Below are 24,744 nucleotides of genomic sequence, written 5' to 3'. Positions count from 1 at the left end.
CTACACTCCCAGACCTATTTTACTTTTTTTTTTTTTTTTTTTAATTTGGAAACAGGGTCTCTTACGCCAGCAGCCAGCACGGCTGGCTTCAAACCTGCTTGATCCTCCTGTCTCCGCCTCCCAAGCTCGGGAATTACAAGTGTGCGCCACCACGCCCAGCTACACTTCCCCATTCTTTACCTCTCTCTCTAAACACATTTCTAAATACACTTCTGTATGTAAGCTTTGCAGCCAGGACAGCTCAAGCTAAGATAGAGGTATGGAGCATGGGCTGGCCAGCTATGGCCCATGGCCCAAACCGCTGCCTAGTTTTGTAAATAAAATTATATCGGAATATAGCCACACCCATTTGAATGTATTATGCATGTCTACTTTCATGTTACGGCAGAATTGAACAGTGTTGAGCAGATACAAAGCCTTCAAAGTCTAAAATATGAATTAACCCTTTCCAGAAAAAGTATGCAACCCTGCTTTCTGATGATGCTATTAACAGGTCACCACACACTGGGTACCTTAAATGAGGTTCAGAAACAGCTTGAAATGCTTTCTTAGAGTTATAAATCTAGACATCTAAAACAAGTTTCATTCAGTTAAAGCCAGAGGTGGGTAGGACTGGTTCCTTCTGGAAGCTGTAGGAGAAAATCTGTTTCTTCCTTTTTCCAGCTTCTGGATGCTGCCTGCATCCTTGAGACTTAACTCCTTCATTTCACTATCCAACCTCTTGCCTCATTGCTACATCTCCTGTTTCTTGTATCAGATCTCTTTATGCTTTGCTTCTTAATTTATTTTGCATGTGTGTGGTCTGGGGATTGAATTCAGGGACATTCTACCTCTGAGCTATACTCCCATCCCATTTTATTTTTAATTTTGAAACAGGTTCTCATGAGGTTACTGAGAGTCTCGCTAAGTTAACTGTGAACCAGCCATCCTCCTGTCTTATCCTCCCCAGTACTGGGATTATAGGCATGAACCACCATGCTGGCTCCTACCTTGCTTTTATTAATTAATTAATTAATTAATTAATTTATTTATTTATTGTGGTACTGGGGTTCCTGGAAGCCCTTCTATCTCCGGGCTATACTCCCAGACCTATTTTTACATTTTTATTTGGAAACAGGGTCTCCTGAGCCAGTGCGCGTGGCTGGCTTTGAATCCGCTCCATCCTCCTGTCTCTGCCTCCCAAGCGCGGGGATTACAAGCGTGCACCACCACGCCCGGCCCTACCTTGCTTTTATAAGAACACTTGTGCTTATATTTAGAGCCTACCTAAGTAATGAAGTATAGTCTCCCTGATCTCAAGATATTTAACTTAATCACATCTACAAAATGCCTTTTGCCACACAAAGTAAATCTACAAGTTCCAGGGAGTAGGACCTAGATATTTAGTGTGCCGGGGGGGGGGGGGGTTATTTACCTTACCATAGTCTTCCTTCTAGTCTCCCAAATTTTGCAAAATATTCACTCTCTCATAATATCCTCCAAAGACTAAACTCATGAAATCAACTAAAGTTCAAAATCTTATTAAATATCACAGCTTAAAAATCTCAATCTCATCAAAATCATCTAAATCCAGTATGGGTGTATGATTCATCCTGGAGAAGAATAACTTATTTTTTAGTTTCACAGGTCCACAGATCTTTATATCTGTGCTCCCAAAATACAGTGGTGGGGCAGGCAGTGATTAACAGTAATACATATTACCATTTCCAAAAGGAGAAAATAGAAAGAAAAAGATGTCAATAGTACTAAACAACTTTGAAATTCAGTCAAACTCTTTTAGGGTTCAAGGCTTGGGAACAGTCCTATGTGATTCCCAGCTCCCTGGGCCACAGGCTTCTGTGTGTATTGTGTATGGTTCTTTGATGCAATTTCAGCAGAACTAATTATTTGTGAGGGGGTCATAGAGTCTGCAAAACCTAAAATAATTCCTACATTGTCCCCCATCAGAATATATGCTTGTCGAGGGCAGGAATTTTCGTCTGGAAAAGTGCCTGCCACATACTAGAACTCATCCGTGCAAACAAAGCAAAAAAGATTAAGGTCATTTAATAGAAGTGAGAAGGTAAACCTTTCGGCATTCCTGAAGCAGAAATCCAGTTTGTAGGCAAATAAAACAAAACATTAAAAGATAAAGTAAAAGAAAAGTTTCCTGACATGTGAAGAAAGAAATCTACAAATTGAAATAATATACTATATTTTAACAAAATTGTAAAAGAATGAAAAATATCAAGATGTATCCTGGTTAACTTGTACTATGGAGAAAAACAAGGAATTCTTAAGACTTCAGCAGAAAAAGCTAGTTATTTAAAAGTAAGAAAACGTGTCTATTTTTAGCCACTCATGGCAGTTTTCAGTGTCAGAAAAGAATGGGGGCAGTATCTGCAAAGTTATAAGAAAACGAACAAGATCCAAGAATGGTACAGCTAAGCAAGTTGTCATTTGAGTACATGGACAACAAGCCGACTTTCAGGCCTGAAAGAAGTCGGGGTCCATAACACCTATGAGCTTTTGTTTAAAACTTAAAACATTAAATTATAGTGATCCCAAAGTTAAATCAAAAGAATGAATTATATAATAGATAGGTTATAGATAGCAGTCAGCATTACATTTACTCAATTATAGGAGATTAAGGGAATTATGATTAAAGATATAAATATTATAATGTTTGTAATTATGTTTTCTATGATAATGTAAAAAGATTGATAAGTCTTTCATATTTCAAAATGAAAACTCAACATTCCCCCCCCAAAAAAAACCCCTCAAACCCTCAACTTCTGCAGGCCTATTATCTCCAGTAAGGTTGCCATAAATTTTATTTTAGTTATATAAAATTATAATGAACATTAAAGTTAAATAAAATTTAAGATTCAGTTCTGCATTCTCACTGGCTATATTTTAAGTACTCCACAGCTACACGTAATTTAGGCTAGACTGCTGTGAATGAGGAGCAACGTTTTCATCACTGCAGAACATTCTGCTAGACAGGGAAGTGTTCAAGATACAGACTAGCACAGTCAACAGCATAACCCTAACTGTAGTCTATAAAAGAAACGCAGACTCGTTAAAACATAAGATACGACGGACTCTATGCAAGGTCATCAAGTCTTCAGGAAAGAGCTTGGGTTAAAACATACAAGGCAAATACTACTGAAGGAAAGTTCAAGTCCTGGTATTAATTTTAGGAAATTGGTTTCAATAAAGTTTTGAATGAAACAATAAACAAACACTTTATAAACAAAATGAGGATAGAACTACAACATTATTATCAATTAATATAGCATTAAAGCACATAAACCAAAAAAAGCACAAAAAATGCAAAGAGAAACAAAATAGTATCAGTCCCTGTTAGAAGAAGAAAGGGTCAAAAATAATATACTTTTATAAAGATTAACTAGTAGTTATGAAAACTGTACTTTTATAATTGAAAAGTTGTCTTTACAAGTGTCCATGAAACACTTAAAATCTCACCTTACATCCAGCCTTTGAAAACCATTAACTTCAGAAATGGAAGCATAGTAGAAACTATGTTTTCATTTTAAGTACAGCCAAACTATAAATTTATTTCTAAAAGAAAATAACACTTAGATATATTAAAATGGAAAATATTTAATTTTGTCAAGGTATAAATGAAAATAAAAATTTCGAAACATTTAAAAAATTTGATTGATTAAAACCTATGATTTCGCCGGGCGTGGTGCCGCACGCTTGTAATCCCCGCTCTTGGGAGGTGGCGACAGGAGGATCGCGTAGGTTCGAAGCCAGCCACGCTGGCTTAAGAGACCCTGTTTCCAAATTAAAATATAAAATAGGTGTGGGAGTGTAGCCCAGAGGTAGAAGGGTTTCCAGGAACCCCAGTACCACCAACAAAACCAAAACAAAAAACAACAAAAACCTATGATTTCATTTAAAGCCATGCTCAAAGGAAAATTTATAACCACCTAAGGAATAGGTCATCCAGGTTTCTCTGTTGTTGATAATAAAATCTAGTTCACAGATTCTCTTAGAAGTCCAGAGAACCAAGCTTATGTCCTATGGAACTAGACAGAAAGCATCAGGGAAAAGTACTCATATTACAGAGAAATTTTAGCAACAAATTGTTCCTGTGACCACTTGATTGGCACTCTGGCAAGTTCAGGATGAACTTTTCAGATCTCATGTCCAAAATTCTATCAGAGCCAGACCAGAAGAGGCAGCTGCCTCTGACTAAGGATCTTTTTTTTTTTTTCATATTTATTTTTAATTGGTGCACTGTATTCATACATCATAGTGGGATACATACTTTTGTAGACATACATGCACACATTGCCCAGTCAGCCCCCACCCGATCCCCACCCCGTTCTCTCCCTATCCCTCCCTCCCATGCTTGGCTTAGTAGTTGACATCTAGTATTATAGCAATTTATCCAAAATTAAAAATGATAATCTCTCATAACAGTTTCATTTGTCTGATATCAAGCTTTTGATGACTTAAAGATAACATTTCAATATTTCTTTTTGCTTTCTTTCTTACCAGAGAATCTATTTTTTCTATTTTTTAGGTGAAACTATCATATATTTATATATTTATTTTTCAGAAAAAAAAATCTATCCTAATATGGAATATGGACTCTAGGTACCCACATCGATCTTGAAAAAGAACAAAGCTAGAAGATATATATTTTCTGATTTCAAACCATATAAAGCTACAATAATTGAAACAGTATAGTACTATTCTAAAGGCAGATATATAAACCATTGGAGTTAAATAAAAGCCTAGAGCTAAATTCTTCCCTATATTGTCAAGTTATTTTTGACAAGGTTTCCACGAACATTTGGTGGTGGAAATAATAATCTTTTAACTAAATATTGTTGAAACATAATAATTACATGGAAAAGAATAAAATTGGACCCTTACCTAATCCCATATACAAGTATTAACTCAAAATAGATAAAAGACCTAAATATAAATCTTAAGACTATAAACTTTTAGGAGAAAATCTGTGTCATAAAACCTCACAACATTGAAATTGGCAGTGATTTCTTGGTTATGATTTCAATGGCACAGGCAACAGAAGAGTATACAAACTCCCTAAAAAATAAAAAACATATTGTATATCCAAAGACAATGTAACCAGAGTTAAGAGTTACTAATAGAATGGGATAAAATATTTCCAAATGCTATATCTGAAGGTATATTAATATTCCAACTAGAAATCCTAAAAATTAACAACAATAAAGGCAAACAATACCCTTTAGAGATAGGTAAAAGACTAACATAAATAATGAATCTCCACAGATAACCAATCTTAGTTGTCTGTTGGATGGAAAATCTTGTTTCTCTAGTTCTGATGTGTGTTACCTATTTCTTCTTTGTAGTTAATCTCTTTGAGTATTTTCTCTAGTGCTGGTTTTGAAGACATAAATTCCTTCAGTTTCTGTTTGTCATGGAAGCTTCTTATTTCTCCATCTAATTTGATAGAGAGTTTTGCTGGGTAGGAAATTTTTGGCTGGAAGTTGTTTTCTTTCAAAATTGGGAATATGCTACTCCAAGCCCTTCTGGCTCTCATAACTTGGTTTGGGAAGTCTGGAGTGATTCTAATTGGTTTGCCTCTGAATGTCACTTGGCCCTTTGCTTTTGTTGCCTTTAAGATTCTCTGCTTGGCTTCCACATTGGTCATTTTGACAATTATGTGGCGTGGGGATCCTCTTCTCCGATCCTGTCTAAAGGGAGTTCTATACGTTTCCTGGACCTGCGTTTCGACCTCTTGCTCTATGTCTGGAAAATTTTCTGCTCTTACTTCCTTGAAGAGATTGTTGATCCCTTTAGTTTCACTTTCTTTTCCCTCCTCTATTCCAATTATTCTTAGGTTAGCTCTCTTAAGATGGGCCCATATTTCTTCAATATCAGATTCCTGCTGTCGGATATTTTTTCTGAGATTAGAAACTATGCGTTCATTTTTGGAATGATCATCTTCTAAGAGCGAGATTCTGTTCTCCATGTGTTCTAATCGGTTGTTTGTGCTTTGAATTGAGGCCTTTACTTCGTTAATTGCATCCTTTATCTCTTTTTGGCTCTCTCTGAGTTCTTTTCGAAGCACCTCTATTATTTCTACAGTTATTTTCCTGATTTGATCTTCTAGAAATCTCTGATTTTCTGTTTTATCGGGTTCTGATGTTGTGGGGTTGTGAGCATTCATTGCTCCAGTATTATTCCTCTTTCCCATGATTTCGGAAGTTTGTGCCTTCTCTGGGTTCTTCCCTTGGGTCACTATGACTTCACTTAAGGTGCTCTGGATCTCGAGTCAGTAGTATTTCAGACCCCACTACTCCTTTACTGGGTTTTATCACAGAGTCTCCGACCCAGAGAGTCGATAGAGGCTGCTTTAGACCGTGGGGGGTGCCAGGTTGCACGTTCTCCTATGGTGTGATATCACTGCCACCGCCCCTCTCCCACTGGGTCAAGTCCCAGTGAGTACAGTACTGGGATTTCTCCGCTGTGGCCCGCAATTTGACTCACTGTTCTTGAGTACGCAGATGTAGCTGTAGTGAGTTCCGTGCTGCTGCCGCCAGTGGCAATATGGCGCCGCTGCTACGCCCTCGGCTGTTGGGCTGGCGTTTTTTTTTTGTTTTTTTTTTCTTGGTTTTGATTTCCACTCTGAATCCCTGCAGCGTGTGCTGAGCTCAGACACTGGGAGCTTTAGATGTCCTCTGCGCCGAGAAATCCCGCCTGGCTGTTCTGCAGCGGCTCCCCTCGGCTTGCTGTGGCCGTCCCGTGAATTCGCCAGCAGTATGGCGCTGCTGCCGCGTCTGCCGCGTCCTCGGGCGTGAGGATATCCTCTGTGGCTCTGTTCTCAGTCCGCTTTCTCTTTGGAGCCTGGTGATTTTTTTTTGTTTTCTCTGGTGGTGTTGTTTTCTGGCTTTGAAAGGCGCTGATTTTGTGGTAATGGATATTTGTTGTTAGCGGGGCTCTTAAGCCCCGCTTTTCTCGGTCGCCATCTTCCCGGAAGTCTCTGACTAAGGATCTTATTTCCCTACACATTACCTACTTCTCTGTCCAAGTGTACTTGGTTATGTATACATGGAGACCTTAGGTCATGCAACTGTATCTTAGCTACAGAGTCTGGAAGTTTGATTCTTAGTTTTCCAACCAGAAAAAAACAAAGCAAAGGTTAAGGGCTAGTTGGAATGCATTTTTAGTGTTCCAACTTGCAGTATCTGCTACAGTGAGAAAATAATGAATTAAATCTGTGCATAGTGGTGCATGCTTGTGATCCCAGTACTTGGGAGGCTGAGGTAGGAGGGTCATGGGTTTGCTGCTAGCCTCAGAAACTTAGACTCTCAGCAGCTCGGTGAGACCCTGTTTCCAAATAAAAAATAAAATAGGGCTAGGAGTACAGCTTGGAGGTACAGAATGCCCCAGGGTTAAATTCCCAGCACCACAAACAAAACAAAACAATGAACTATATATTTAAGTATGAAGTAAGAAAAATATAAAATAAGCTCAAGGAAAGCAGAAGGATGATATTAATAACAGGGAAGCAGAAATAAAATTTCTTACAGAAAAACAATAACATTGATCAACCATTATTTTTAATAAAACTAAACCTATTATAGAAAAAGTAAACTATATACAAAATTAAAATAAAATAGAAATGATAAATATTGAGAAAATTCTTATTGTATTTTATAAACCTTGATACAATAAGTTTCAAGGAGGTAATTTTCTATGAAAATATAAATTACCAAACTGGTTGTAAAACTGATAGCAAGCTTAAGCAGACCCTATCTGTAGAAGAGATTAATTCTACTTAAAAATTTTCCTTATAAAAATAGTATTGTAGGCCGAGCGTGGTTGTGCACGCTTGCAATCCCAGCGCTTGGGAGGCTTAGACAGGAGGATCGCACAGGTTCAAAGCCAGCCTCAGCTACTTAGTGAGGCTCTCAGCAACTTAGTGAGACCCTGTTTCCAAATAATGTATAAAATAGGTCTGGGAGTATAGCCCGGAGGTAGGAAAGCCCCTGGGGGCCACCCCCAGTACCTCATACAAAAAAATAATAATATTGTACAGAAAACTACAGAACAATTTATATATAATTTTGATAGAGCTGTCTTAAATAAAATTTTAAAAATAGAATTTATCACAATAAGGAAGGTTGACCTCATAGATTATTTAATGAGGCATTCTTACATACTTTCTTATATTATAGGTGAAAGGTAGAAGCGTCCAAAAGATACTTGTCAAAACTCAATACCTGTTCTCTTTTTTAAAAACCTTTGAGAAACAGGAAGAGGCACAAAATGTTCTGACATGATTAAAAGAAAAGTGTATCATAAACAAGCCAGCATTATAGTTAACTGAAAGCTTTCCCATTATATCAGGAACAAGATAAAATGTCCAGTGTTACCACTGCTCTATAAGTAGTAGCTAATATGATTACATGGTAGAAAATAATAAGAATATAACATAGTGAAGAAAGTGCCAAAATTATTATTTAACATGATTGATTAGTACTCCAGATTGTTGAATTTGAATTCAGACTCTGTTACTTTCCAAACAAGTTATTTTGTGCTTTGGTTTTTTAAAATCTAAAATAGGAGGTAGTATTAATCTTTTCTCAGAGGGATTTTGTGACAGTTAAATAAATGGTTTTCCTATATTCAAGTCCTTTTTTAGAATATAAAATAAAAGGTCCAATGTATAGTGGCATACAGAAATGATGGAATATTTGAAAGCAAACGTAAGAAATGTATTGGGACCTATCTGAAGGAAACTCAAAAACTATTGAGGGACATTTAAAGAAGGCTTGGGAAAATGGATAGAATATTCTTGTGTATAAGTACAGGGTGAAGCTGGGTGTGGTGGTGCACACTTGTAATCCCAGCATTTGGGAGGCTGAGACAGGAGGATCTGGATTCTCGGCCAGCCTCAGCTATTTAGTGAGGCTCTTTGCAACTCAGTGAGACCCTGTTTCAAAAAATAAAGAATAAAAAAGTAGAGCTGAGGGTGTAGCCCGGAGGCAGAATGCCCCTGAGTTCCATCCCCAGTACCTCAAAAAATAAAATATAAAAATAAATAAATAGATTAAGTTCAGGGTACTTTTAAGCAAAATGTTAGTAGGATATTGACTACTGATTCTAAATCGCATATGAAGCAGTCTGTGATGATAGCCAGGATCACTTAGATAAAAGAGAACCTTGAGGGGAACTTGCATTCTAAATATAAAAAATTGCATAATAGTATAGTAACCTAAATTTCTTCTGAAAATGGAAAAAAAACAGAACAGTATAAAAGAAAGTACAGAAATAGACCTCAATTCATATATGACTTTTGTATATTAAAAATGACATTTCCAATCATTGCAAAAGTCTGGTTATGTAAGTACTGATATGGAAAGATTGTCGGGTTAGACTAAATAAAGAAGAGGAACATTTCCATCCAATGTACTAATTTTTTAAAAAGAATCATTAAGTTAGGATAAAGGCTACCCTTTGGAGAAAAAAGCATCAACATGGATTTCTATCATACAATTAATCACAAAAATTAACTCAATATTTTACATTGATACAGTAAATACCTGTCTCCCTAAAAATATTTTACTAGTAACTTTAGAACTCATTGATAATGTTTATCTGAATTCACTACTGTGGTTGGAAATGACAGTTTTTTCTATTTCTGTAATTCTAACATTTATCATTTGACGTTCTTAGAAATAACTTTCTCTGTCTTAAAATGCTTATTTTCTTATTATAAGCCTAGAATCGTGGACTTCTTAGTCTTTGTATTATAAACCATGTCTTTTATATATTAATGCTCATACTGTTTTAAACTTGTTTAACTGAAGCCTCAGTTTTTAAGTCTAATTGGAAAAAATGCAAATATTCATGAAAAAGAATGGTTAATAAATTATTTATATAAAAATGATGGAAATATGTGCTGCCAATAAAAAGATATTTTAGAAATATCCAGATGTTTTAAAATACATGGATAGATATCTAAAAACATTTTAAGTGCTGCTATGGAAAGATTCTCACGTTATATTACTAAGTAAAAAAGGAAAGGTGTTGCCAGGTGGGTAGGTGCACGCCTGCAATCCTAGTACTTGGGAGACGGACTGTATCAAAGTGAAATTTTATAGCTCAGTTCACATGCCACGGTCTGTTTCTGAAGCTCAGCAGAAAGGGCAGAAGCCATGGATGATTATCATTTTAGACAGCCATGCCTAAGCGAGAGGGAGGGAGGAAGAGAGGCAGAGAGAGAGAGAGAGAGAAAAGGACACCAACCTCATGAGATAATTTTTGTTAATTTCTTTAAAAAGTTGTGTCTAAACTATAGCAAGGTGCTACACACCTGTAATCCCAGTACCTGGGAGGCTGAGACAGATGGCTTGCAGGTTTGAGGCCAGCCTCAGCAGCTTAGTGAGACCCTGATTCAAAATAAGACATAAAAAGGGATGGAGTAGTAGCTCCAAGGTAGAACGTGCCCCTGAGTTTAATCCCCAGTAACAACAACAACAACAAAAAGCTCTATCTAGTCTGACAGGCTTAGAATTTAGGGATTTCACCCTAGGTCTTGGTAACTATTGTTTGTACTTTATTTTTACTGGCAATATTTAAAATTATGTTTCTTTTTTAAAAATTTTTTTTATTGGTGCATTATATTCATACAACTTATTGGGGTAAAAAACTTGTGTGTACAAACATGTACTCATCGCTGATTTAACCCCTACCCAAATCCCACCCCATTCCCTCCCCGTCCCTCCCTCCCTTGCTTGGCTTAGTGATTGACTTCGATATGTTTAAGTACATTGTGAGCTTTAGAGATTTTCCTCTTCCCCCCTCATTTCTCCTCCTTTAGGTTGTCTTGTTTGCTCCTCTTTTCTCCCTAACTCTCACATATTAGGGAAAGCATCTGATTTCTTATTTTTTGTGCCTGACTAATCTCACTTAGCATAATGTCCTCCAGTTCCATCCATTTCCCTGAAAATGATGTAATTGAGTTTTTTTTTTTTTTGATGGCTGAATAAAATTCCATTGTGTACATATCCCACAGTTTTGTAATCCATTCATCTGTTGATGGACATCTTGGCTGGTTCCATAGTTTGGCTATGGTGAATTGTGCAGCTATGAACATAGATACACATGCATTAGTTTGGTAGTTTGGTTTCTTTTCTTTTGGGTAGATACCCAACAGTGGTATTGCTGGGTCAAATGGTAGATTTGTCCCCATTCTTCTGAGGATTCTCCATACTGTTTTCCAAAGTGGTTGCACTAATTTGCAATCTCACCAACAATGTCTTAGAGTTCCCACTTCTCCACATCCTCGCCAGCATCTGTTGTTGTTTGTGTTTCGAATGATTGCCATTCTAGTTGGAGTTAGGTGAAATCTCAGGGTAGTTTTGATTTGCATCTCTCTGATTGCCAGTGATGTTGAGCATTTTTTTCATGCATTTATTGGCCATTTGAATTTCTTCTTTTGTGAAGTGTCTATTTAGTTCATTTGCCCATTTTGTTATTGGATGCTTTGTTTTCTTAGTGTTGAGTTTCTTGAGTTCTCTGTATATTCTAGATATTAGTCCTCTATCAGTGGTGTAGGTGGCAAAAATCTCCCTTTCTGTTGGCTCTCGACTGAGATTCTTGATAGTTTCCTTTGCTGAACAGAAGCTCTTCAGTTTCATGCAATCCCATGTATTGATTCTCCTTTTAATTTGTTGTGCCTTTGGGGTCTTGTTGAGGAAATGTTTGTCTGTGCCTATGTGTTGTAGTGTTGGACCTATGCCCTCTTCAAGGAGCTTCAAAGTCTCTGGTTTAATTTCCAAGTCTTTGATCCATCGTGAGTTGACTTTTGTACAGGGTGAAAAAGTGGGATTAACATCCAGTTTTCTGCATATGGTTAACCAGTTTTGCCAACACCATTTGTTGAAGAGGCTATCTTTTTTCCAGTGTATGTTTTTGGCCTCTTTGTCAAAAATCAATTGGCTGAAAGTGTGTGGACTTGTTTCTGGGTCTTCTATTCTGCTCCATTGGTCTATATATCTGTTCTTTTGCCAGTACCATGCTGTTTTTATTACAATAGCTTTGTAGTATAGTTTAAAGTCAGGTATTGTGATTCCTCCTGCGTGGTTTTTGTTACTGAGAACTACCTTGGCTATTCTGGGCTTTTTGTTATTCCAGATAAATTTAAGGACTGATTTTTCTATGTCTGTGAGGAATGATCTTGGTAGTTTAATGGGCATTGCATTAAATCTGTAGATCACTTTTGGGAGGATGGCCATTTTAATGATATTTATTCTGCCAATCCATGAACATGGAAGATCTTTCCATCTTCTAAGATCTTCGATTTCTTTTTTCAGTGTTTTATAATTTTCTTTGTAGAGATCTTTTACCTCCTTGGTCAAGTTTATTCCTAGGTATTTTATTTTTTCGTGGGAGATCCTGAGTGGAAGTGTTTTCTGAATTTCTTTTTCAGTGGATTTATGGTTGGTGTACAGGAAAGCTCCTGATTTTTTAAGATTGATTTTGTATCCAGATACCTTGCTGAATTTGTTGATCAGTTCTATAAGCCTTTTGGTTGAGTTTGTTGGGTTTTCTAAATATAGTATCATGTCATCTGCAAATAGTGAAAGCTTGAGTTCTTCTTTTCCTATTTGTACTCCTTTGATTTCCTTTTCTTGCCTTATTGCTCTGGCTAGAGTCTCTAGTACTATATTGAAGAGAAGTGGTGATAGTGGACATCCTTGTCTTGTTCCAGTTTTTAGGGGGAATTCTTGAAGTTTTTCCCCATTTAATATGATGTTGGCAGTGGGCTTATTGTAGATTGCCTTAATAATGTTGAGATATGTTCCTTCTATTCCAATTCTCTGCAGTGTTTTTATCATAAATGGATGTTGGATTTTATCAAATGCTTTTTCAGCATCTATTGTCTTTGATTCTGTTTTATGATGAATTACATGGATTGATTTTCGTATATTGAACCAGCCTTGCATCCCTGGGATGAACCCTACCTGGTCATGGTGAATGATTTTCTTGATGTGGTTTTGAATGCGTGTTGCTAGTATTTTGTTTAATAGTTTTGCATCCAAGTTCATCAGAGATATAGGCCTGTAGTTTTCCTTCCTTGAACTGTCTTTATTCGGTTTGGGTATTAGTGTGATGTTGGCTTCATAGAATGTATTTGGGAGAGTCCCGGTTTTTTCTATTTCCCGAAATAGTTTGAGTAGTATTGGGATTAGTTCTCCTATAAAGGTTTTATAGAATTCACTTGGGAAACCATCTGGTCCTGGGCTTTTCTTTGATGGTAAGCTCTTTATTGCTATTTCAATCTCTTTGTTATTGGTTGGTTTAAGTGTTCTATATCTTCTTGACTCAGTTTAGGAAGGTTGTATTTATCTAGGAAGTTGTCGATTTCCTCCAGATTTTCCATTTTGTTGGAGTATAGTTTTTCAAAGTAGTTTCTGATAATCCTCTGGATTTCTACACTGTCAGTAGTAATGTCTCCTTTTTCATCTCTTATCTTCATAATTTGGGTTGATTCTCTCTTTTTTTTAGTTAGGTTGGCTAGTGGTTTATCAATCTTGTTAATTTTTTCAAGAAACCAGCTTTTGGTTTTGTTGATTTTCTGTATTGTTTTTTTATTCTCTATTTCGTTAATTTCTGCTCTAATTTTAATAATTTCCTGTCTTCTGCTGGCTTTGGGGTTCAATTGTTCCTGCTTTTCAAGGGCTTTGAGGTGTGTCATAAGGCTAATTATTTGAAGATTTTCTGTTTTTCTTATGTGAGCACTCAGTGCTATAAATTTTCCTCTTAATACTGCCTTTAAAGTGTCCCAGAGGTTTTGATATGTTGTTTCTTTATTTTCATTTGTTTCTAGAAATTTCTTGATCTCACCTCTTACATCTTCTATGACCTATTCTTCATTCAGAAGTGTGGTGTTCAGTCTCCACATGTTTATGTTGTTTCTCTGGGTCTTCTTATAGTTGATTTCTAGTTTCATTCCATTATGGTCTGAAATGACACAGGGAAGTATGTAACATTTTTTAAATTTGCTAGTGCTCATTTTGTGTCCCAGGATGTGATCTATTTTGGATAAAGTTCCATGAGCAGCTGAGAAAAATGTGTACTCCGCTGTAGTTGGGTGAAATATTCTATATGTGTCCAACAGGTCCATTTGGTTAATGGTGTCCTTTAGTTCTGAGACATCTTTACTGACCCTTTGTCTGGAATATCGGTCTAGTATTGTGAGAGGTGTGTTGAAGTCTCCCAGTATTATTGTGTTGGGATTTATGTGTGATTTCATGTCACAAAGAGTTTGATTTATGAAAGTAGCTGCCCCTATGTTTGGGGCATAGATGTTGATTATTGTTATTTCCTCTTGCTGGACTATTCCTTTTACCAGTAAAATGTGACCTTCTTTGTCTCTTCTAATAAGTTTGGGTTTGAAGTCTAACTTGTCTGATATCATAGTTGCTACTCCTGCTTGTCTTTGAGTACCATTATCATGGATTACCTTGCTCCAGCCCTTTACCTTGAGTATGTTCCTATCTTTACTTGTAAGGTGTGTTTCTTGTAAGCAGCAGATGGATGGATTCTGGCTTTTAATCCATTTTGCCACTTTATGTCTTTTTATTGGGGGGTTGAGGCCGTTTACATTCAGTGTGATTATAGAGAGATAATTATTTTTCTTGATAAAAAATTTTTATTTATTTATTTATTTATTTATTTTTTTATTTTTAATTGGTGCACTGTATTCATACATCATAGTGGGATACATACTTTTGTAGACATACATGCACACTTTTCCCAGTCAGCCCCCACCCGATCCCCACCCCATTCTCTCCCTATCCCTCCCTCCCATGCTTGGCTTAGTAGTTGACATCTAGTATTATAGCAATTTATCAAAAATTAAAAATGACAATCTCACATAACAGTTTCATTTGTCTGATACCAAGCTTTAAATGACTTAAAGATAACATTTCAATATTTCTTTTTGCTTTCTTTCTTACCAGAAAATCTATTTTTTCTATTTTTTAGGTGAAACTATCATATATTTATATATTTATTTTTTAGAAAAAAAATCTATCCTAATATGGAATATGGACTCTAGGGACCCACAACGATCTTGAAAAAGAACAAAGCTAGAAGATGTATATTTTCTGATTTCAAACCATATAAAGCTACAATAATTGAAACAGTGTAGTACTATTCTAAAGGCAGATATATAAACCATTGGAGTTAAATAAAAGCCTAGAGCTAAATTCTTCCCTATATTGTCAAGTTATTTTTGACAAGGTTTCCATGAACATTTGGTGGTGGAAAAAAATAATATTTTAACTAAATATTGTTGAAAAATAATACTTACATGGAGAAGAATAAAGTTGGACCCTTACCTAATCCCATATAGGAATATTAACTCAAAATAGATAAAAGACCTAAATATAAATCTTAAGACTATAAACATTTAGGAGAAAATCTGTGTCATAAAACCTCACAACATTGAAATTGGCAGTGATTTCTTGGATATGATTTCAATGGCACAGGCAACAGAAGAGTATACAAACTCCCTAAAAAATAAAAAAACATATTGTATATCCAAAGACAATGTAAACAGAGTTAACAGTTACTAATAGAATGGGATAAAATATTTCCAAATGCTATATCTGAAGGTATATTAATATTCCAACTAGAAATCCTAAAAATTAACAACAATAAAGGCAAACAATACCCTTTAGAGATAGGTAAAAGACTAACATAAATAATGAATCTCCACAGATAACCAATCTTAGTTGTCTGTTGGATGGAAAATCTTGTTTCTCTAGTTCTGATGTGTGTTACCTATTTCTTCTTTGTAGTTAATCTCTTTGAGTATTTTCTCTAGTGCTGGTTTTGAAGACATAAATTCCTTCAGTTTCTGTTTGTCATGGAAGCTTCTTATTTCTCCATCTAATTTGATAGAGAGTTTTGCTGGGTAGGAAATTTTTGGCTGGAAGTTGTTTTCTTTCAGAGTTTGGAATATGTTACTCCAAGCCCTTCTGGCTCTCATAACTTGGTTTGGGAAGTCTGGAGTGATTCGCCCTTCTGGCTCTCATAACTTGGTTTGGGAAGTCTGGAGTGATTCTAATTGGTTTGCCTCTGAATGTCACTTGGCCCTTTGCTTTTGTTGCCTTTAAGATTCTCTGCTTGGCTTCCACATTGGTCATTTTGACAATTATGTGGCGTGGGGATCCTCTTCTCCGATCCTGTCTAAAGGGAGTTCTATACGTTTCCTGGACCTGCGTTTCGACCTTTTGCTCTATGTTTGGAAAATTTTCTGCTCTTACTTCCTTGAAGAGATTGTTGATCCCTTTGGTTTCACTTTCTTTTCCCTCCTCTATTCCAATTATTCTTAGGTTAGCTCTCTTAAGATGGGCCCATATTTCTTCAATATCAGATTCCTGCTGTCGGATATTTTTTCTGAGATTAGAAACTATGAGTTCATTTTTGGAATGATCATCTTCTAAGAGCGAGATTCTGTTCTTCATGTGGTCTAATCGGTTGTTTGTGCTTTGAATTGAGGCCTTTACTTCATTAATTGCATCCTTTATCTCTTTTTGGCTCTCTCTGAGTTCTTTTCGAAGCACCTCTATTATTTCTACAGTTATTTTCCTGATTTGATCTTCTAGAAATCTCTGATTTTCTGTTTTATCGGGTTCTGATGTTGTGGGGTTGTGAGCATTCATTGCTCCAGTATTATTCCTCTTTCCCATGATTTCGGAAGTTTGTGCCTTCTCTGGGTTCTTCCCTTGGGTCACTATGACTTCACTTAAGGTGCTCTGGATCTCGAGTCAGTAGTATCTCAGACCCCACTACTCCTTTACTGGGTTGTATCACAGAGTCTCCGACCCAGAGAGTCGATAGAGTCTGCTTTAGACTGTGGGGGGTGCCAGGTTGCACATTCTCCTATGGTGTGATATCACTGCCACCGCCCCTCTCCCACTGGTCAAGTCCCAGTGAGTACAGTACTGGGATTTCTCCGCTGTGGCCCACAATTTGACTCACTGTTCTTGAGTACGCAGATGTAGCTGTACTGAATTCGGTGAATTCGGTGCTGTTGCCGCCGGTGGCAATATGGCGCCGCTTCTACGCCCTCGGCTATGGGGCTGGCGGTTTTTTTTCTTGGTTTTGATTTCCACTCTGAATTCCTGCAGCATGTGCTGAGCTCAGCCACTGGGAGCTTTAGATGCCCTCAGGAACCAAAACACATCCTGGTACTTCGGCGGAACCCTGAACTTGAAGAAGAAGAACTAAGATCGGACACGGGACCTGCTGCAGATACAATCTGACCGCGGATCGGAACGCTGAGCCGCGGGCTGCTTTTCAGAGAGATAATTTTTAATTCCCAACATGTTAAGATCTTATTTCTGTTTGAGATACTGTTTATTCTTCTTTGCTTAGTTGTCTGCTGGATGGGAATTCTTGTTTCTTTGGTTCTGGCATGTATTACCCATTTCCTCTTTGCAGTTAATCTCCTTGAGTATTTTCTCTAGCGCTGGTTTTGAAGACATAAGTTCCTTCAGTTGCTGTTTGTCATGGAAGCTTCTTATTTCCCCATCTAATTTGATGGATACTTTTGCTGGGTAGGAAATTTTTGGCTGGAAGTTGTTTTCTTTCAGAGTTTGGAATATGTTACTCCAAGCCCTTCTGGCTTTCATAACTTGGTTTGGGAAGTCTGGAGTGATTCTAATTGGTTTGCCTCTGTATGTTACGTGGCCTTTTGTTTTTGTTGCCTTTAAGATTCTCTCCTTGGCTTCCACATTAGTCATTTTGACAATTATGTGGCGTGGGGATCCTCTTCTCTGATCCTGTCTAAAGGGAGTTCTATAAGTTTCCTGGACCTGTGTATCGACCTCTTGCTCTATGTTTGGAAAATTTTCTGCTCTTACTTCCTTGAAGAGATTGTTGATCCCTTTGGTTTCACCTTCTTTTCCCTCCTCTATTCCAATTATTCTTAGGTTAGCTCTTTTAAAATGGGCCCTTATTTCTTCAATGACAGATTCCTGCTGTCAGGTTTTTTTTTCTAAATTAGAAACTATGCGTTCATTTTTAGAATGATCATCTTCAAGAAGTGAGATTCTATTCTCCATGTGGTCTAATCTGTTTATACTTTGAATTGAGGCCTTTACTTCATTAATTGCATCCTTTTTCTCTTTTTGACTCTCTCTAAATTCTTTTTGAAAGTCCTCTATTATTTCTAAAGTTATTTTCCTAATTTGATCTTCTAGAGATCTTTGGATTCCTGTGTTATCAGATTCTGATGTTGTGGGGTTGTTGGCATTCACTGCTCCATTGTTATTTCTCTTTCCCATGATTTTGGAAGTTTGTGCCTTCTCTGGGTTCTTCCCTGAGTCACTATGAGTTCACTTAAGATGCTCTGGATCTCGAGTCTCTGATATCTCAGTCACCACTACTCCTTTACTGGGTTGTATCACAAAGTCTCAGACTCAGGGAGTCAATCAAGACTGCTTAGACTGTGGGGGGTGCCAAGTTGGGCGTTCTCCAGCGGGGAGTTGTGACTATGGTATGATATCTCTGCCACTGCCACTCCCCCACTGGGCTGCACTGCTAAAATCTCCGACCCAGGGAGACTATCTGCGCAAGTCCCTGGGAGTGCAGTACTGGGATTTCTCCCCTAGGGGCCACAATTTGACTCACGGTTGTTGAGTGCGCTGGTGGAGCTGTAGTGAACTTGGTGGATTCGCTGCTGCCGCCACTGGCAATATGGCACCACTGCCACGCCCTCGGCCGTGATGTGGCGTATTCTTCTCTGGTTTTGAACTCCGCTCTGAGTCCTTGCCAGTTGTGCTTTGCCCGGCCCTTGGGAGCTTTAGATGTTCCCTGCACCAACAAAACTGCTGACTGCCGCCCGGCTGTTCAGCACCTGCTCACCTCGGCTCGCTGTCCACCCCTCCTCTCAGGCGTCTGGTGGCTAGTTGAGTGGGTTGGTCTAGGGCCGTCCGGTGAACTCGCCGCTTCCGCCAGCAGTAAGACGCTGCTTCTGCATCCTAGGCCGTGAGGCCAGAGTACCTCCTCTCTGGATTTGAGCTCTGTTTTGAGTCTCCCTCCTCTCTGGAGCCTGGTGCTGCTAGGGGAGATGTAGGCTGCGCCGCTCCGGCCGCTCTGCGCTGCGGCTCTGGCTGCTCCGCACCACGGCTCTGGCTGCTCCGGCTGCTCCGGCCGCTCTGCACCGCGGCTCTGGCTGCTCTGCACCGCGGGTCTGGCCACTCCGGCTGCTCAGGCCTCTCCGCTCCGCGGCTCCCCCCAATCCGCGCTGCGGCTCTGGTAGCTCCGGCTCTTCTGGCCGCCGTTTCTTTTCTTTTCTGTGAATTTTCTCTCTCTTCCCGCTTGTCTGTAAGTTCTGTGGAGGCAAAGGACATTATTTTTGCTTATCATTGAATTCTCTAAATTTATTGTAGTCTACTTCTGCTTGATGATTCAGCAGTTATACAAAGAATATACTCTATACTATCTGTTGAATCAGTAGCTGTGTTAAATATAGGGGCAACCGGGCATTAGCCAGGGGTGCGCTCCTCAGGGGAGTACATTTTAATTGATCACTCATTATCTAATTTGTTTTTTCCTAGTCTGACTAAGGACATGACCGGCAAGGAAGATGTGTACCGAGGTCCCGCCATCAGGGCTCTTTGCAGAATCACGGATGTAAGTTCTCTTTGTTTTACTGAGTTACCACAGAAGCACTTTCTTTCTTTTTTTTTTCCTTTTCTTTTTTTTTTTTTTTTTTTTTTTTTTTGTTTTGTTACTGTGGATGGAACCCAGGGGCATTGTACCTCCGAGCTACACCCCCACCCTATTTTTTAGTCTTTTTTTAATTTTTGAAACAGGGTCTCACTTAGTTGCAAAGAGCCTCACTAAGTAGCTGAGGCTGTCCACGAACCGTGATCCTCTGATCTCTGCCTCCTGAAAGCTAAGATTACAAGTGTGCACCACCATGCCTGGCCACAGGAGCATGCACTTTTTTTTTTTTTTTTTTTCGGGTCTGGGGATGGAACCCAGGGGCATTCAACCTCTGAGCTACACCCCCTGCCCAATTTTTTATTCTTTACTTTGAAACAGGGTCTCAGTTACGGAGGGCCTCTAAATAGCTGAGGCTGTCCATAAACCGCGATTTTCCTGTCTCAGCCTCCCGAATGCTGGGATTACAAGCGTGCGCCAACACACCCGGTTAGCCACTTTCTTTATCTGTAGGTGGCAGGCTGACTTAGTGTGATGCCTAGTTGACCTGTGAATCTTCAGTATAAGAGAAACAGGACCACCAGAAAGGCTTTTGTGGCTCCAGGCTGGTTTTTTTTCTTTAAAAAATGTTTTCCTGTTTTGTTTATATTAGTCTTTTTTTATATATCTATCCTCATGAACTATTGTAGTTAGAGCACATTGCTTAAAGGAAACAAAAACCCACTCAAATTTATCTTAAAAAATAAAAAGCTTGCTGGGAGTGGTGGCGCACGCTTGTAATCCCCGCCCTTGGGAGGCGGAGACAGGAGGATCGCTCACGTTTGAAGCCAGCCACGCTGGCTTAAGAGACCCTGTTTCCAAATAAAATATAAAATAGGTCTGGGAGTATAGCCAGGCAGTAGAAGGGTTCCATCCCCAGTACCACCAAAATAAATAAAATAAAAATTAAAAAGCTTTATTATAGGACATAGATCACTCAGAGTGTGAGGTGAAGGTTATAACCAGTCACCAGAGCAAGAGTGGGACAGCACGGACACTCAGCAGCAGGGTTTTACAGGTATCTGCTGTGCTGATCCAGCATTTGCCAGGCTCAGGCCCTCTTGCTCAGATACTTAATGGAATCTGATTAGCCACCAGTAAGCCAGTAGTTTGTACCTACGTGGGTCTGAGTCTGGTGTTTCACCTTGAGGATGAGATCATATATAGTATGTTAGACCTTTCCGGGAACTATGAATAGGAAAGGTTAAAATGAAGGCAGGCCAGCATTGCCAAGCACATTGAATAATAGCTCTATGTTCATGCTTGGGTATATCTTGAGTGTATGTTTACAGACTTCTTCAAGGATTGTGTGTGTGTGTGTGTGTGTGTGTGTGTGTGTGTGTGTGTGTGTCCAGGGATGGAATCCAGAGGCATTCAACTTCCAAGCTACACCCCTGCCCTATTTTTATTCTTTATTTTGAAATGGGGTCTCATTAAGTAGTGAAGGGCCTCACTAAGTAGCTGAGGCTGTCCACGAACCATGATCCTCCTATCTCAGCTTCCCAAATGCTGGGATTATAAGTGCGCACTACCACGATCAGCTTTTATTGTTTTTTTTTTTTTTTTTTTGTTTGTTTGTTTATTTTTGTGGGTCTGGGGATAGAACCCAGGGGCATTTGACCTCCGAGCCACATCCCCTGCCCTATTTTTATTCTTTATTTTGAAACAGGGTCTCACTGTGTTGCAGAGGGCCTCACTAAATAGCTGAGGCTGTCCGCGAACCATGATCCTCCGTCCTCAGCCTTCCGAATGCTGGGATTATAAGCATGTGCCAACATGCCCGGCTTTGTGTGTGTGTGTGTGTGTGTGTGTGTGTGTGTTACTGGGGATGGAACCCAGGGGCTTTTCTACCTCTGGGCTATATCCTCAGACCTATTTTATTTATTTATTTACTTATTTATTTATTAATTATTTTTATTGGTGCATTGTAGTCATACATCTTAATGGGATAAAAGACTTGTGGAGACATACACGCACACATCACCCAATTAGCCCAGACCTATTTCTGTTTGGAAACAATGTCTCACTAAGTTGCTGAGAGCCTCATTAAGTAGCTGAATCTCCTGTCTCTGCCTCCCAAGTGCTGGGATCACGAGCATGTGCCACCATGCAGAAGGACTTCAGATAAATGAGAGAGAGCAGCAGAGCAGTGGGGCAGGACTGGGGAGGGGCTTTGGGGAGTAGGAAAGGAGGATCGAGGAAGAAAACAGTCCAAATATGTCATAGGTGTCACTACCAATCATGTGCAGGGAGCGGGGAGCGGGGTGGTATGCAGAGGGACATACAGCAAGTAATGTGTGCATGTATGAGGTATCATTTTGAATCTCAATTGCGTATAATTATATTTTACCAAAAAGTATAAAAGATGCAAAAATTCTAAATTCAGTAAATGCGGCTCCTCGAAGGGATAATGTAAGTGTTTAATTTTGTTGTCCCGTTGTCTTGTGGTTGTTTCTTCTTAGCATGTAGTCGGTAGCATGAGATGAGCTGGCCAGTGTTAGCAATAAAACTGATTATTCATCTTTATCTGCCAACACCTTCCCAGTGCTAAGCTTTTTCCCAGATAAGGTTAAAAAGAACTTTATTTCCCGGGGATTCCACGACGAAGGCTTTCTATTTGATGTATGTGTCTAAGATATTAAGTATTGTCTTCTAGGGCTTGCCTGGGATCCATATATGTCATATGCCCTTTATGTAGGGTATCAGGACTTCAAAAGTGTTCTCCATCCCCATGGAGAAATTTCTTTATCACATTACTTATCTGTAGGTTCAGTTTCTACTTGTGTATTTCCTTTAAACTAGGAGTCTCCGTATTGAGACATTTCATTTCATTGTTGAACAGTATTTCCTTACATAGAGCCTCTGCCCTCCCCCCCCTTTTTTTTTTGGAGGGGTGGGTTTGGTACTGGGGACTCAGCCCAGGAGCATTTTAACTCCAAGCTTCCAGCCCTTTTCATTTTCTATTTTGAAAAGAGCTAAGTTGCTGAGGCTGGCCTCAAACCCATGATCCTCCTATTTCAGCCTTCTTGAGTACAGAGATTACAGGCATGTGCTATCGCCTCTGACTTCCTTACATGGAATCTGTGTATTTCTTGAAGCTTCCACTGGATTGTTTTTGTTCTGTCCTGTGGGATATTACTGTTTTGTATTTTAATTCTTTTAAGGCACTCTAGATATTTGCACAAAGTCTAGTATATATAACTATATAACTGTTTTAATAAATTATTTTGAAGTAGTAATTTTACATGACAATGTTTTTCTTCAACAGCCTTTTCTTTTTGAATGTTATTAGGGAACAATGTTACAAGCCATCGAGAGATACATGAAGCAGGCCATTGTGGATAAAGTGCCCAGTGTATCCAGTTCCGCACTGGTGTCCTCCTTAGTAAGTGAGCTTCCTGATTGTGTGGATAGAAGTTTCTAGTCGCAAAAACAAAGTATTACTATAATTCTCTCATAATTCAAATAGCGAAAAAGTACATATATACCTCTATTATTTTATCCAAGTATGTTTTATCTAGAACATGAAAATGGTCAGTAAAAACATGAAAATTTCATGTTTAAAAGATTTGGGGAATCTGAAAGTTGTGTATATAATAAAGGCAGGAGGGTAGGGGTAAGGCAGGGACAGGGAAGGGCCTACGGCCTTTGTCTTACAGTCGTCTTCTAGGACCCACACGTCTACCTCTTGCCTCTCTCTTTGCCTTGCTTTACTCGGTGCCCATGCTGGCACGTGCTCTTTAAAGCTTCCCATCCCACTTCTGAATCTCCTCCCAGGAAAGTGGTCTTTGTTTTATTCATACTTTTTTTTCCTTCCTTTTCATCAAAACAAAGCTTATTTACTAAAGCCTATACTGCTTTTGAGTATAATCATTTACCAATAAACCTGAATCGGAAGACTTCCTGACTTGGGAATGTCAGTGCTCAGGGATATGGGCAGGGCTCTACTGTACTCTGTGTCTGCCTTCCAGTGCCCTTTCCTGGAAGTAAAATTTAGGTTGATGTTATTTAAACAATATTCTGTTGACTCTCCATTCCCTTCCTTTTCCCTCCCCTTTGAATACTTCTTTCCATATAACCCTTTCAGCTCACATACATATTAACCTTTTCAAGGGGGTTTTGAAGAAAAATGTTTCTGGCTTATCAATTACTCCAGGAATAAAGACTTGGAATAGACTTTATAAAGCTACAAAGTTCTCTGTCTTTTGGGAAATGTCTGCTAGTTACTTTGTAAGAAAATTAAGTCATGTTTCTAAACTTTTAGTGGTCATGCTTTATCTATTCTTTTTTTCCTGTATCTATAGCATATGATGAAGATAAGCTATGATGTAGTTAAACGATGGATAAATGAAGCCCAAGAAGCTGCATCAAGTGACAATATTATGGTCCAGGTACTGTCATTGAATCCGTTAGCTGACTCAGGATCGGCTTTCTCTAGGGGCAGTGTATTGAGTGCCTAGCACTAGCTAAAAGGCAAGTTCTTGGGCCTACTAAGCAGCCTACTACTGCGTATTCTCAAGTAGTTATCACATTATTTATGATTAATGCCATACACCTTTATGTGAGTTATAGACGCTAGATGACCTCTCATAGGAATGTTCAGGAAAGAGTCTTCCATTCCATAGTAGATTGGAGTGCCCGTCTGCTTTATGGGACATTGTAGTCTCTTGGTACTGGAGATTGAACCTAGGGCATTCTACCTCTGAACTATGCTCCCAGCCCTTTCTATTATTATTTTGTTTTGTTTTGTGTGGTTCTGGGGATTGAACCGAGGGATCTTCAACCTCTGTGCTACACCCTCAGTCCTGTTTTCTTTTGAAACAGGGTCTCACTAAGTTGCTGTGGGCCTTGTTAAATTGCTGGCTTTAAACCTACTATCCTCCTGTCTCAGGCCCTCAAATATAGGATTACAGGCATGCACTATCATGGCTGGCTTATTTTTTTGTTTTGAAACAGGGTCTCATTAGGTTGCCCAGAATCTCACTAAGTTTCAGAAGCTGATCT

General features: G+C 38.7%; 1 protein-coding gene across 2 annotated transcripts in view; it reads left to right on the top strand.

Annotated features, from left to right (window-relative positions):
• COPG2 (COPI coat complex subunit gamma 2) overlaps positions 1 to 24,744 on the top strand; it is a gene marked incomplete at both ends in the record, with an annotated part of 147,538 nt that overhangs the window by 22,425 nt on the left and 100,369 nt on the right. For both annotated transcript variants that reach the window (XM_080701734.1, XM_080701733.1), the window contains 3 exons: positions 19,593 to 19,668; positions 23,033 to 23,125; positions 24,045 to 24,131. In XM_080701734.1, coding sequence (XP_080557860.1) covers positions 19,593 to 19,668; positions 23,033 to 23,125; positions 24,045 to 24,131 — 256 coding nt within the window. The remainder of the gene's footprint in view (positions 1 to 19,592; positions 19,669 to 23,032; positions 23,126 to 24,044; positions 24,132 to 24,744) is intronic.

This window comes from Muscardinus avellanarius (assembly GCF_963383645.1).
Source record: "Muscardinus avellanarius genome assembly, chromosome: 9".
NCBI lineage: Eukaryota > Metazoa > Chordata > Mammalia > Rodentia > Gliridae > Muscardinus > Muscardinus avellanarius.
This window is presented reverse-complemented; position numbering and strand designations above follow the sequence as displayed.